This window comes from Beta vulgaris, chromosome 1, assembly GCF_026745355.1.
Source record: "Beta vulgaris subsp. vulgaris cultivar EL10 chromosome 1, EL10.2, whole genome shotgun sequence".
In the NCBI taxonomy this organism is placed as follows: Eukaryota; Viridiplantae; Streptophyta; class Magnoliopsida; order Caryophyllales; family Amaranthaceae; genus Beta; species Beta vulgaris.
In genome coordinates, this window is record NC_079202.1 from 986,819 (window position 1) to 1,001,709 (window position 14,891).

A 14,891-nucleotide genomic window follows, 5' to 3' on the forward strand; every position below is an offset into this window, starting at 1 on the left:
TTGAAGCCAAATCTTAAAAGCATATTATATATACATGATAATGCATCTTAAACATACAAGATACAGCTAGCTGAACCACAACTAGTCAATTAGCAATGGGGTAGTGTACAGAACAATATTCTGCAATAGAGGTTGCACATACAGAAAATATACATTGGACAATGTACATTCTCGACCAAAATGCAAGCGTAAATCCGTCAGAAAACACCGTGGTTATTTACCTTTCCTAAAGAACAGATGCTAAGATACTGATCTAAAAAAATTAAGGTGAACCATCATGGTTAGAGGGACGAGGAGGTGCAGGCTTTGGGTTTGGAATGTAAGGTATGATAGGAGTGCCGTGCTCGATGGGTCCAGGTCTTATAGAAGCCTTTGAACTTGGGCTGGGATCAAAAGGGCGATAGTCTTCCAAGCTCACATCACCATTACAACTTCCCTCATCAAAGTTGGAATCATCTCTGTTTTCCTAGAGAACAGTCAAGTAATTGTTATTTGCAAGTCCAACTAAAGAGAACAATAAAAGGCTGCTGATTTTTACAAAGGAGTTGTTACCTTGAGATTCCTACTTGTTGCCCTTGTGTTCATTTTACTGCCATCAACAATGATCCTGCCTGTAAAACTGATAAGTTATCATAATGATGAACTGAATACAGGGATTATGACAGAATTCATATTTTCGGTAGTTTATCAAATGTATGATATTTTGACACCTACAAAAAAAAATCAGTTGTTTTGACGTTTGAAGGTTGTCCTTCTCTGATGCTGTTATTCAATTTTTAAGGTGATAAATTATTTAGTTTGGCTCGAATAATGTCACATAGCTTTGATTTTGTGAAATGCAAGCTCAAGGCTAATAGACCAAGTGCTTGATCAAAAGAAGGCAGATTATGTGAGACTAAATTTTCCTCGAAGCTTTAAAGTAACCCTAAATTTCTTGGTGAAACTCAACTATGTGCTAAATGGTGATCAGAGATTAATCTACTCATTTATCTGCCATTTTTTAACATTGTAATCGAGATATCTACCACAGTTCATATTTCACACATATACCAACAAAAAGTAAGTTCTTGTACACACATCAGTCGCTCCAAAGGAAAATAAGGTAAAGAGCACGTAACCTAGGCTGCCATTGATTGCCTCTTGCAAGTTGCAACTCAAGTTAGGGACCCCGTTTTAGTCTCAGTCAGCATACATAACACTTGCTAGAGTCCAAGCTCTAAGAATATTAAATCAATAAGGCCAAAAAATGGCTGGTAAAATCTGCATGCATAATCCTGCAAGTGACTTTTATGTTCACTCTTGTGGGCTTCGTCAATCAAAAGAATCATTTACGCTACCCTAACCCGAAATTTATATCAAACAATACACTTGTGATGTGCAATATTGGATGGTCTCATAACTAACACTAAGTGTAGATCAGTTAAAGGGATTCAAAAAAATTCAAGCTATATGGTCTTTACCCGATCTTACTTTTACAAAAGTAAAGAAAAGGACTAAGACCTGTTGGAGTTTATAGGAGTTTATAATAGAAACTCAAAGTTTGCTTCAAAAGAATATGAAGAGTCTATTTTATCTTTTGTCCCACATTGAAAGAATAGAAGGGAAGAGTAAGGTTTATAACCAGAACTCTTCCTTTACCCTTTGAGTTGAGTAGCAAATTTTAGCGGGTTTGTGGTGATGTGTGGTTACCCTTGGGCCTTCCCCCCCCCCCCCCCCACCCTATTAAGCTAAGGAGCAGCAGCCCGGGTGGGCGGAAGCAAGGCTGCGACATGCTCGGTGTAGTCCGGGCGGGAAAACCTAGTTTTATGCACGTGTTTTGCGATTTAAGTTTTAATCGTGGCCGTTGGATTGCTTTTAGTCCTAGGAGTATAAATACCCTATTTTCTGATTTTAAAAGAGGGTAGCACACATATCTCATAGTTCAAACTTGGAGCCTCATCTTTTCCAAAGTTTTAGGAGAGAGAGTGAGTTTGTGGAAGATTTGTACGTTCACCATTGATTCTCTGTTAATTCCATAGTGGAAGTTTGTGGGGTTTTCTCCCATAACTCGGGTTTCCCACGTTTATTTTCGGGTGTTCTTTCTTGTTTTCTTTCCTCTTGATCATTGTTGATTGCACAAACTAGTTAGCACTTGTTTCTAAATCACAACACAACCCCACAAAAGCGGAAAAATAGAAAGTGAAGAAAAAAGAGCTCTAAAAATCATCCACAGCAACGACACCACACCATAAACCAGGAAAATGTGACATTTTACTAGTCATACATGGGTCTTAAAGAGGACGGAAACCTCGTACATATTGAAGAAATTAAACAAATGTTCAGAAATAATTGCCTAAACAAATTTTCAAGGGCTGCCATAGGATTCTAGGGTGCCCCAAATACACAGGGCACAAATGCCCTCTGGATACAAAAATCAAGAATTCCTCATGAAATGCAAGACCAAACAGCTGTAAGAAAGAGAACCAATCTTTAAAAGTTTCTGGAATTATTCAAACCATATAATACTCCTCCATCCACATTCTAGCTTTCATGATAATCTGCTCACATTCACATCTTAAATGAAAAGTACCTTTCCGCATGAATTTGGATCTTCCCATGCCCTCCCCCCCAAAACTCAACCAAAGTTCCATATACTGCAGTAAAAACCCAAAAGTCTACCTACACCTTATGTACTCTGACAGTATTTTTTCGTTATTTTACTTCAGACTTTGAATCACTATATCCCCTATGATGAATATTTACCATTGTAGTATTTTTTATTTCTCTTTGAGGGGATGCATTGAATTATTATACCATATATATAAATTCAATGCAGCAGCTCTCACAAGATTTTCCTAGATATATCAGTAGAACAATTTGGAGGAACTTGATTATGAGAAACATTATGGTCCTATACTCCTATACAAGAATAATTAAGAGCTATGAAGCACAGAAACCTCTAAGACATGGGAATTCCGCATTTCCTAAACCTTTATGTTCCCATAACCAGTGTTACTCCGACACCTTCATTTAGCTCAAAAACGGGATGTCATGTCGTATCCGACACGACACTTTACTTGGATACTTCATTTTAAACTAAAAACTTGACTTTTTTCTACAAAATAGCCGAGTCGGACACTTGAACACCCGTATTCGAGTAGACACTCAATCCGTGTCTGAGTAACATAGCCCATAACCCCACCCGGGTTTGTGGGACCTAAGTTTTCCCCTTCATTAATGTTTTCGCTTCCGAAACCCCAACCATTTTCATGTTACAAAGATTATGAGAAAGAGGACTACACTGTCCAACATTCTCTGAGTAAAGAAGTACAAAAGACTCAAACATCAACACCAAGTTGTACATGCACTACTAACATTAACAAGTAACAAATATAAAGACTCATATCATAAACATCAACAACAAAAACACTAATCCAACAAATCATTAAGCTGTAATAAAAGCAAAATCTAATGCTGCAAAACACAAAACAAAGTTGTACATGCAATACTAACATTATCAAGTAACAAATACAAAACCCACCGACACATATCATAAACAACAACAAAAACACTAATCCAACAAGAACTTTTAGCTGTTAATAAAAGCAAAATCTAATGCTATCAAAGACAAAACAAATGCATATTATAAACTAAAAAATACTCACCAGAAACTAGTGTGGATCGATCCACTCCAATTACACCGCCAAAGCAGTTGAACGACAAAAGGAGAACTCCAACAATCCATAAAACCATGCAAAACCCAACAACCTTCATCTCAAGTTCTCTTAGACAATTAATCAAACACCTTTCACTCAACAAAAAAAAAGTTCCCTTCTTTCTTCTTTCTTCTTTTTTCTTAAATTGTTAGCTAAATGAAGATAAACCCACCAAAGCACACCATAAATTAAGGGAAATAAAGATTGGTCAAAGACAAAAAGAGATGGGAAGAAAGATTTCTACTAAATAGAAGTGGAAGATGCCATGCCCATGCTGAAGGTGGGAAGTATTTCTTTTGTTTCAGTTAATTTAAGTTTATAATAATGTTCTGGGTAGGTTAATAATGAAAGATGACATGTGGGAGATTACATCTTTTTGGTGTTCTTCACTATATTTGCTGTCTTTTTATTCAAAATATACTTGTTGCATAACAAAGGGGAAATAAAGAAAGGTGTATCACTGTATTGATTGTAATTTTTGTAATTTTGTGGGGTTTGTGCTTCAGTAGATTGATGGTTGCATTAAATGTGGGAATTGAATGCTAAGTGTTAATGGAAATTCGAGCTGCCTGTGAAGTTTGCAGCCTTCCATTCCATGTTTAAATGGCAGAGCTCATTCAATGGCCCCAATCGGTTTTTTTTAAAAAAAACAATCCTTTTATTAGACGACTTTATTTTTGCTGATCTGAACTCGTAGTTAGGACCGGCAAAGTGGCAATGAGTTAAGACAATTCGTGAGCTACTCGAATTCGACTCGGTCAAGGTCGATCAAAACTCGACTCATGCTCGAACTCGACTCGACAGGTTAACAAGAGTCTAGCAACTCAATACTCAACCTGAGAAGTTCGTGAGATACTCGAAATTATATATATATATATATATATATATATATATATATATATATAGGTAAGATCATATGAGAATGCTCCTTACATGAGAAATGAGAATGTATCTCAACCACACGATTGGATTAGAGTTACAACACTTGTTCATTAGAGTTATACCCACCTAAAAAAATTTGGAGCCAAAAAAAAAAGTTTGAATTTTGAATTTTTGTTTCTAATATACTTTTTTTTTAGAGTTACATCACTTTTTCATTAGAGTTACATCACTTATTCATAAAAGTTATAACGCGTAAATATCATTCTCATTTCTCATGTAAGTATGCATTCTCATATGAACTCACTTCTATATATATATATATATATATATATATATATATAGGGTTGGGTTCTAGTGAGAACCCTCTTATGGTGAGAACCGTGAGAACTACTTGAAATGAGCAAAAACTTTCTAAAATGAGCAAAAAAAAGTAACAAATGAGCAGAAACATAAAATGAGTAGAAAACATTAAGTTATCAAAACCGTAAAAATGTATAAAAATGTAAAAGAAGAAAAATGTAAAATGAGCATAAAAAAGTTCAATGAGAAAAAAAAGTAAAATGAGCAAAATGTTAAATGAGCAAAAACGTTGATAAATAAGCACGAAATTGTTAAATGAGCAAAATCATAAAATAAGTGAAACAAAAAATGAGCAAAAATGTTATGAAATGATCAAAATCTTCGTAAAATGAGGAAAAATGAGTGGTTCTCACGGTTCTCACCATAAGGGTGGTTCTCATATGAACTATATATATATATATATATATATATATATATATATATAATATATATATATATATATATATATATATATATATATATATATATATATATATTCTTTTTATTTTTTTAAGAAATTTTAACTTTTCTGTAAGAATACTTGTACTTTTCTTTTATAAAAAAAAACATGAAAAAGAAGTATATAAAATGACCAAAAGGCAAAGTGAAGAATTTCTCCTATAAAAAGTAGAACTATATCAAAGGATGAGATTTAAAGAAATCCAATGATTTAATCTTAACCGTCCATTGTAAAAAAAGAGTGAAAGAATAAAAACAAGACACAAAATCAGCCAGTTAGCCCTAGCACGATGCACCTCAGACCTCCCTCTCGCACACTGCACGCCTCCCTTCTCTCTCCAATCTCCATCGACATTCATCTCCATGCTGAAGGAGGGAGTTCAGGCGACGCTAGCTTCAGCCCTCCACGCTCTCGCACACCACGACAACAACGCTACTCCAAGCGACACTGAAATCCCTCGCACACACCAATACCTCGGCGCTCATTCTAAGGTAACTCGACGCTAGCTTCAATGATCTTTTTGTGTTGTTGTTTTGGATATTGTGAATTGTGGAATTCAATAAGGGATTTTGTGGAATTAGAATGTACAAGCTAATTACACTAGTTCAGTTCTTAAGTTCAGTTTCTAAGTATAGTTTGCGATTTCAGTTTCTAAGTTCAGTTTGCGATTTTAGTTTGCGATTTTAGTTTGTGAGTTCAGTTTGCGATTTTAGTTTGGTTCTTATAGATGCAAGTGTGTATTCAGAAGGTATAGATGGACTGGAACAGCTGCCTGTTATTATTGCTAATGCTGGTGTGAGTACCATTCTTTGTCATACTCATGTATTCTAGATGGCTTTCAACATTTATGATCATCCTCGGTTAAGTTTGTTAAGTTCGCTTTGCAAGTTTAGTTTATAAATTTAGTTTCCAAGTTCAGTTTATAAGTTTAGTTTGCAAGTTCAGTTTATAAGTTCAGTTTGTTAAGTTCAGTTTGTTAATTTAGTTTGTAAGCAAGTTCAGTTTGTGTTAACTTAAGTATCTTTTAAATAGGCTGCATTTATATTCTATAGATGTGTAAATTGTATTAGTTGTTGTGGATTTATAGTGATATGATGATAATGAATTTGTATTAGTTGTTTGGTTGGGATTTATTCGGAAAAACTTTTCATGTTGATGTTTGATGTATGATTAAGTACTTTTAGGGGATATATTTTGAGTTTGGTATTTTTTGTTCATACAAAATCTTCAAAGGATGCATAGGTAGCTGGAAGTTGGAACTAAATTCGAGCTGGAACAAAGTTCGAGTTCGAGCTTGAGCTTTAAAATTTGAAACTCGCAAGTTTTCGAGTCGAGTCGAGTTTGGGTATGAGTTTTCGAGTTCGAGCGAGTTAAGTTTAGTCAAACTCGAGCTCGAGCTCGCATCATTGCCACCGTTGCTCTTTTCTTCTTGATATTTTATAGGCTCACAACAAAATAAAAACGTAGGCCCTCTCTCTCTCTCTCTCTCTCTCTCTATATATATATATATATATAATATATATATATATATATATATATTATATTAGGGCGAGATCACATGAGAATGCTCCTTACATGAGAAATGAAATAAATCTCAACCACACGATTGGATTAGAGTTACAACACTTGTTCATTAGAGTTATACCTCCCTAAAAAATTTTGAGCCCAAAAAAAAAAATTTTTTTGAACTTTTTTTTTCTTATATTCATTTTTTGGAGTTACATCACTTTTTCGTTAGAGTTACATCACTTATTCATAAGAGTTATATCGAATAAACTTCATTTTTATTTTTCACATAAGTATGCATTCTCATAGGAACTCATTTCTATATATATATATATATATATATATATATATATATATATATATATATGGGCAAGATCACATGAGAAGTCTTTTACATGAGAAATGAGAATGAATCTCAACCACACGATTGGTTTAGAGTTACACACTTATTCATTAGAGTTATATTCCTCTAAAAAATTTTGAATTCAAAAAAAATTGTTTTTTTTTAATTTTATTTTTCAAATATTTTGTTTTTGGAGTTACATCATTTTTCATTAGAGTTACATCAATAATTCAAAGAGTTATAGCGTTAAAATTCATTCTCATTTCTCATATAGTATGCATTCTCATATGAACTCACTTCTCTCTCTCTCTCTCTCTCTATATATATATATATTATATATATATATATATATATATATATATATTATATATAATATATATATATATATTATATATATATATATATATATATATATTTGGCGGAGCTAGATTTAGATTTGCGCTACTAAGTAGTACTCCAGTTTCTTTTAAATTTTTTTACTTTGGGGGAGAACAAATAAGGAGGTATAAGAGCATGAGACATAAATTGGAAAGGTGGAGAGAAGAATTAAAAAATGAGAGTGAAAAATTAAAAAGTGGGTTAAAATATTATAAAATGGATGACATGGGTGGAAAAATAGGAGAAGTAGGTGTGACATGTTACTAAGAATAGAAAAAGTAACAGTGTGTAAATTAAAAAGAAACAAACCAAAAAAAAATGTAAATTAAAAAGAAATGGATGGAGTACTTACTTTCTATATTTTTTAGTTGACCCAATTACGAGGCCAGGCACAATTGCCGATTCAATACTAAGACCCTTAATATTTATAGTTATCAATAAGCAAAAATTACAAAAAGTCAATTGAAAATAACATTGACACGGATTTAAATGTAAAAGGTATATATGTTACACGTATACGATGTACCAGAGTGATTATTTTATTTGGAGAAGAAAGAATGATAGGTCATATTTGAAATATAGAAAGTTTAAGATAACAATAGATTATATCGAAAAATAAAAATGTAAATAATAATGTAGTACAAATAAAAATAAAAAGTGTAAAAACTAAAAAAATATTATGAGACAGAGGGAATAGAAAAGAAAAATATAAAATAAAGTTTAGTAAAAAAGCAAATTTTTGTTCCTCATGGGTTTCGAACTTGTGTCTTCTATATTACAATATGTAAAGCAAACTAGCAAGCCAAAGTTAATCATATTGAATATAATTGTTATTGCTTTTTGTTATTTAGGTTTTTTTTTAAAGCTAGGCCCTTATATTTATGGGCCATGAGTGGTTTCATCTTAGGAAAAAGAACCTAGGATTGGGCCTGCGTGAACATATTTCAATTGGAAGAAATGGTGTATTGTTAGCCTATTACCTACTAGTCTTACATGCACACAATGCGTGCGATAACGTGTGATAACAAATGAAGTAGAAAATAAAATTAACTAGGTAGAAAAACTGTCTTTATATTTTGTTTTTTCAAAAAAACTGATGTTCAGTTTAAATGTCCTATTTTCCCCCTTTTTTATTCAAATGAAACAGTTAGTTATCCTCTCTTTTTCTTTTTTTAATTCCTTTTTCTATTTTTTGGTGTCCCCCATGTGTTGCCTTATTTAATAGAGATTGAGCGGTAAAGAAATCAACTTGCCATTCTAAATTAATATTATATCTCTATTCTATGAGGGCGGGGGACAAACAAACCAACAAACTAACTACTTTATTGAAATATAATAAAAAGAACGGTTTTTTCACCATATACCCCCGACAATTTTTTTTTTTTTGCACCGCATACCTTTTCAACTTTCCAAATTCATCATATACCCCTCACATTTCGAAAAATACATCGACTTACCCTTTTGACTAACGGTGTTAGACTTTTGTTAGTCATTAACTCCTAATCCCCTCTAACCTCAATTAACTAACCTAAACTAAACCCTAACCCCCACTGCCACATCACCCACCCCTTACCCCCTGCCAATCACCCTTCACCTTACCCACTGCACATCACTCCTCACCACCACCTCCTCACACCACCCTGCCACTCCCAGCAACCCCTCCCCACTTCCCTGACCCCAATCTCACCCCCGGATTTTCGCACCTGACCTACCCCCTGACCGGATTTCGCACCAACCCCACCCCACCGGATTTTCGCACATGACCCCTACTCCCACCCTGATCGGATTTTCGCCGACCCCACCCCACCGGATTCTCTGCTCTGAAATCATTGCACAACCCCCACACCACCCTCGCAGCACCCCTAAAATTATCGCACCACCCTCGCACCACTCCTAAAAATCCTCGCACCTACCCTAAAAATCCTCGCACCACCCCGAAAACCCTTCGCACCACCCCGAAAACCTCGCACCATCATCGTACCTCCCTGAAAAACATCACACCATGTCACCATCCTTGATGAAAGCCAGATTTCAGGCCGAAAGCAATTTTGCGAGGGGGGGGGGGACTGCAGTGTGGGGTAACTAGAGATGGCAGCGGATCCTGGACCCGGATCCGTTTTTCCGGGTTTGGAGCCTAAAATTATGGACCCGTTGGATTCGGGTCCAATTGTCAGATCACGGATTCGGGTCCGGATCTGTACAATAGACCCGGACCCGGATACGTAGATCCGTTTTTAAAAAAATGCCCACATTGGGCTGGCTGCCGTGGCTGGTCCATTTTAATCTCTAACTCAGTAACTCTCCTAAATCCTAATCCCTAAGTTCTAGCGCCACTTCTGCCTAAAACCCTAACTCCTTAGTTCAGTTCCCTGCGTGTTCTCCACCAAGGCACTAACTTCCGTCGTGTTTCTCGACCACTTCCGGCACGTTTCTCGACCACTTCCGGCGACCATTTTTTGGGCGTTATCGACCACTTCCGGCGGCCACTTCCTGCACGTTTCTCCACCATTTCTAACGTTTCTCAGGTTTTTGTCTTGCGTTCTCCACCATTTCCGGTTTTAGTTTGTTGTTTGTATTGTTTGTGGAATTGTGGTTATTATTTCGTTTGTATAATTGTGGTTATTGTTTCGTTTGTTTGTTTCTCAGGCTTTGTATTGTTTGTTGGTTGTTTGTGTTGTTTATGGTAAAATAGATATTGTTTGTTGTTATTGTTATTGTATAATTTATGGTATAATTGTATAATTGTGGTTATTGTTATTGTTTTGTGTTGGTTATGTTTGTAGTGAATGTTATTGTTTCAGAAGTTTAGTTAGTATGTTAGTTTAGTTAATATGTTAGTATGTCAGTTTCTTAGTTGTAATGAAATTGATCTTCCATCCGTTGGAGTCTTGGAGATGTGAACAATTAGCGTTTCAACGCTTCGAAAATCATTTTAATCGCTTTGGAAATCATTTTAATATCACAAAGTAGGTGAAATTGTATGAAATGAGTCGGATCCGTTTTGGACCCGGATTCGTCGGATCTGGATCTGGGTCCAACTTTCTTAGACCCGGTGGATCTGGGTCGGATCTGGATCCAGGGTCTGAAAACGGATCTGGATCCGGGTCCAGGTGGACCCGGTCCAGATCCGCCCCGTTGCCATCCCTAGGGGTAACTGGAGTTGGGGGGTGGGAGTGGGACTGCTGCGGGGTGTCGGAAGGTAGAGGGGGTTGCGGTGCTGTGGGCGGCGGAAGGGGGATAGCGCGGCGCTATGGGTGGCGAGGGGGGATTCGGGGGTGGTGGGGAGGGGGCTGTAGTGGTGGTGGTGGGGGTGGGGGTGGGGTGGGGGTGGGAATGGGGGATGGGGTTAGGGTTAGGGTTAGGGTATTAGGGATAGAGTGGTTTTGTAGTTTATAATTGTAATTTAATGCTCTAACTTCCTATTAAAATGCAATGCAGCACATTCCCCCGCGAGGGCTGCCTACTTCTCTAGTTCACCACCGGTTAGGGTTAGGGTTAGGTTTAGGGTTAGATTTAGGTTAGTTAAGTAGGATTAGAGGGTGATTAGGGGTTAATGACTAACGGCGTTAGTCATTAAGGGTAACCGGATGTATTTTTACAAAAGTGAGGGGTATATGGTGAATTTCAAAAGTCGAAAGGGTATATGGTGCAAAAAATTTTTTGTCAAGGGTATATGGTGAAAAAACCGTAAAAAGAAAGAAAAAAACACAACACTAAATATCTTACGTGGAAGTCAATAACTTCTATATGGTGAATTAATTCTTTTTTCCCTTCAAAAAACTATATTTCTTTACAAAAATCCTAATTTTATGGCACAACAAATAACTGTTAGACACTTTTCACAATTTTTTTATATTTTATAACTCATTAAGAGGGCGTTTGGTTTAGGGTGTTCAGGAAAGGGTAAGAGAATCAAGTAAATTGATTCCCTTGTTGTTTGTTAGGTGTATTCAATCATTCTCGTTACCCCATGATTACCTCCTAACTCCTCTACTCCATAGTCACTTTGACAACCAGTCAACCACCACATATTGTCACCACAACCACAACCACTACCTCTCCATCAAAATCACCACCTTCAACCCAAAACCTCAGGCCAACCACCAAAATTTCGGCCAGCCACCCGACACCACCGCCTCTTCAGCCAAAATCACCGCGTTTCCACCCAAACCCCTAGCATAGCCACCTCAATCCAGTGCACGACCCACCCAAGACCGCCGCATAACCCCGAAAGCACTTCCAAACCAACTGAAAACACCACCCATCACTCGAAAACACCATTCCTCGCACCCAATAACACTAGATCTACAGAGACTGAAGGATTTAAAGGGGAAAGTAGGCGTCACAGGCGGTGAGGATGGGGCTGTTGAGCTTTTTGGGATTTCATTTTAAGGGGGAAGGACGACGACGCACGGGAAGGGGAGGGGGAAGGACGATTACGCACAGAAAGGGGAGGAGGAGGGTGGTGGTGTGGCGACGGTGTTGGCATCGCAAGAGAGGGGATGTGGTGGTGCTATGGTGGAAGGAATAGTAAAAGGAGGAAGAAAGAGGAAAGCCAATGTTATCAACCAAACAACACTTAAAATCTAAGGGTTTTGCTTTCCATTCCCCCTCTACTCCTTTCTTAATTGTATTCCCTTTACCCCGTGACAACCAAACGCCCCCTAAATGTCTTTCGTTTCTCCGTTCCATAATAGATCCCAATTTTATATCATAACTCCTATGAATAATTATTAGACACATTTCACAAATTTTTATTTTACAGCTTGTTCAATGTCTTCTAATTTAGGCTAATTATTTAGGATTTTAGAGTTTTATACGTCAAATTTGAAATCCTTAACCTCTAACTTTGCAAGTCGAAACCACCAAGGTATGGTTTGTGCTTGTGGTAAAACATCAAGCATAAACAATACTAGATGTTATTTTTTTTATCTTATTAAAGTACCCAAAGCATCGAATGAGCCTAACATCTAATCTCTATCTCTATTATATAAACAATACTAGATGTCATGTCCACCTAAAAGTCTCAAAAACTCACTACCTTTAATACTCTTTTATTCAATCGAACCAACTCATTATATCTATTCTTTTTGTTCAGAGTTCGTTCACAAAAATTAATATTAAAAATCAGTCATAACCTTTGTTAGTTTTTTACATTAGCGAATTAATATATTTAAATTCATCTAACTAATAATTTTTCACGTTTTAAGTGTAATCAAAACTATATTAAGGATGTGATATGTAATAAAATAACAAGTTTTTGAAATTAATGCACACATCACGTGCATATATAAGACTAGTTAATCTCTAAGAGGAGAAGTTGAGGCTGTCAGTCTAGGAGAAATGATAAAACGCTAGGAGCTATAGACACTTTTGTCTATAGCAAAAGCTAACATCCATGTGGCAACATATAATTAGCACACATGTCACAATATTGTTTATCCAAAACAAATTACTTTTTGCAATTTTTAAACTTGTATATCTCAAGAAATATATTTTAGAAAAAAAAATACCAATATTCATATATTTTTATTCTCTACAAATAGACATCCATTTTGATATAATTTCATCATATATTTATTTTACTCTTATCCTTATAACACACTTGTATCTTGTTATTACAATGCACCTGTTTTATGTTAACATACACTTGTTTCTTATTACCATACACCTAGGTAGCACGGATACGGGTACGAGGACGGAAAACGGCAAAATCAAAATTTCCGAAAACGGGTACGGCTTGGATTCGGCAAAAAACAAAGTAAATAAATATAATACATTTAATAAATAATACTGCCTTAAAAAAAATTCTACATATAATCTTTTTGCACAAAAAGCATTAAAATTAGGTAATTTTTTTTTTTTGAGGGGAATTTAAAATTAGGTAATAAGTTTTGCACCTTCTTAGAATAATAAAATATAAGGGGTCAAAAAGAAAAAAGAAAAAAGAAAAATGAAAAAAGAAAAAAAAAATGTTAGCTGGACACCCATAAGTTATAACCTCTTCCCTAAATAAGAGAGAAAATAGAAGGTTGCAGCACTACAAGTACAACTTTACTAGAAAAATAATCAAATATGCTGTACAGCTGTACTGTAATGAGTTAATGACTCATGCTTTACCAATTACCACGGTACCACCCTTACTTTTCACCTTCTCCTTCAACTAAAAAAAGTAAATCAGACAAGAAACTGAGGAAAGGACAATTCGAGCATGATCGGCGAGCACTTGGACTGACTGCCGGCGACGATCGGCGACAAGGAGCAACGAAGAACTTTGAAGGAGTTTTCAGTTCAGGTGAGAGAGAATTTGAAATTCTCCAAAAACCCTTGGATCTGATTTTGCCCCTTTAAAATTTCATAAATTGACTGGGTACGTTTCTCAAGCTCCAAAAACGTACCCATCCCGTACCCGTTTGCATACCACCCCACCCGTACCCAATTCTTGCCGCCGTACCCACCTTCCCAGATTCGTTTTGGGTACGAATCCCAGGAGAATCCGTCCCGTACCCGTACCGTACCCGGTACGGAAAACGGTGCCTGGGAGGCGTACACGTGCTTCATAGCCATACACTTGTTTCTTAATACAATACAATTGTTTCTTATAACACTTGTTTCTTATTATTACAATACACCTGTTTCTTGTTAACATACACTTGTTTCTTATTATTACAATACACCTGTTTCTCGTTAACATACACTTGTTTCTTGTTTACATACACTTGTTTCCCCATACAATACACTTGTTTCTTGTTAAAATACACTTGTTTCTTGTTAAAATACACTTGTTTCTTATAACAATACACTTGTTTGACATAAGATAATTAAAACTGATATAAATTTAAAAACTGATATATGATGAAATTATATCAAAATGGATGTCTATTTGTAGAGAATAAAAATATATGAATATTGGTATATTTTTTATTTTTTTCTAAAATATATTTCTTGAAATATACAAGTTTAAAAATTGCAAAAAGTAATTTGGTTTGGATAAACAATATTGTGACATGTGTGCTAATTATATGTTGCCACATGGATGTTAGCTTTTGCTATAGACAAAAGTGTCTATAGCTGCTAGCGTTTTATCACAGCTCGTCAGTCTAGCATATGCAGAAGATTAGAAAAAAGTCTGACTAGACGCAGGAGCCAAATAATGGCAGTTGATCGAAGAAGATTTGCTGTCAGTTCCTCAAAGAAGACTTGGTGCTATTTCTTTCCATAGATGGCTCTCATTCCAGAAAAAATAGCATTGTACAAATTATACATCTGAAAAGTATGACATGGATCC

At 35.8% G+C, this 14,891-nt stretch overlaps 1 protein-coding gene across 2 annotated transcripts; it reads right to left on the reverse strand.

Annotated features, from left to right (window-relative positions):
• On the reverse strand, window positions 1-4,344 carry LOC104902355 (uncharacterized). Of its 2 annotated transcripts, none has more exons than XM_010690119.4 (3): window positions 3,645-4,344; window positions 553-619; window positions 1-466 (listed from the first exon to the last, which is right to left on the reverse strand). In XM_010690119.4, the coding sequence occupies exons 1-3, from the start codon at window positions 3,722-3,724 to the stop codon at window positions 263-265; spliced, it is 351 nt and encodes a 116-aa protein (XP_010688421.2). In that variant the 5' UTR covers window positions 3,725-4,344; the 3' UTR covers window positions 1-262. The 2 variants fall into 2 exon arrangements, with proteins under 2 accessions (XP_010688421.2, XP_010688413.2); XM_010690111.4 differs by having other exon boundaries at window positions 553-611; window positions 3,645-4,342.
• Between the last annotated feature and the right edge of the window lie 10,547 nt (window positions 4,345-14,891).

Bases quoted from the DNA above. Each gene is read 5' to 3' on its own strand.
- LOC104902355 (XM_010690111.4), bottom strand. From the start codon at position 3,753: ATGAAGGTTGTTGGGTTTTGCATGGTTTTATGGATTGTTGGAGTTCTC. The intron at 612-3,644 runs GTGAGTATTTTT...TCAGTTTTACAG, and splicing joins TCGATCCACACTAGTTTCTG to GCAGGATCATTGTTGATGGC. The intron at 467-552 runs GTAACAACTCCT...ACTGTTCTCTAG, and splicing joins CAACAAGTAGGAATCTCAAG to GAAAACAGAGATGATTCCAA.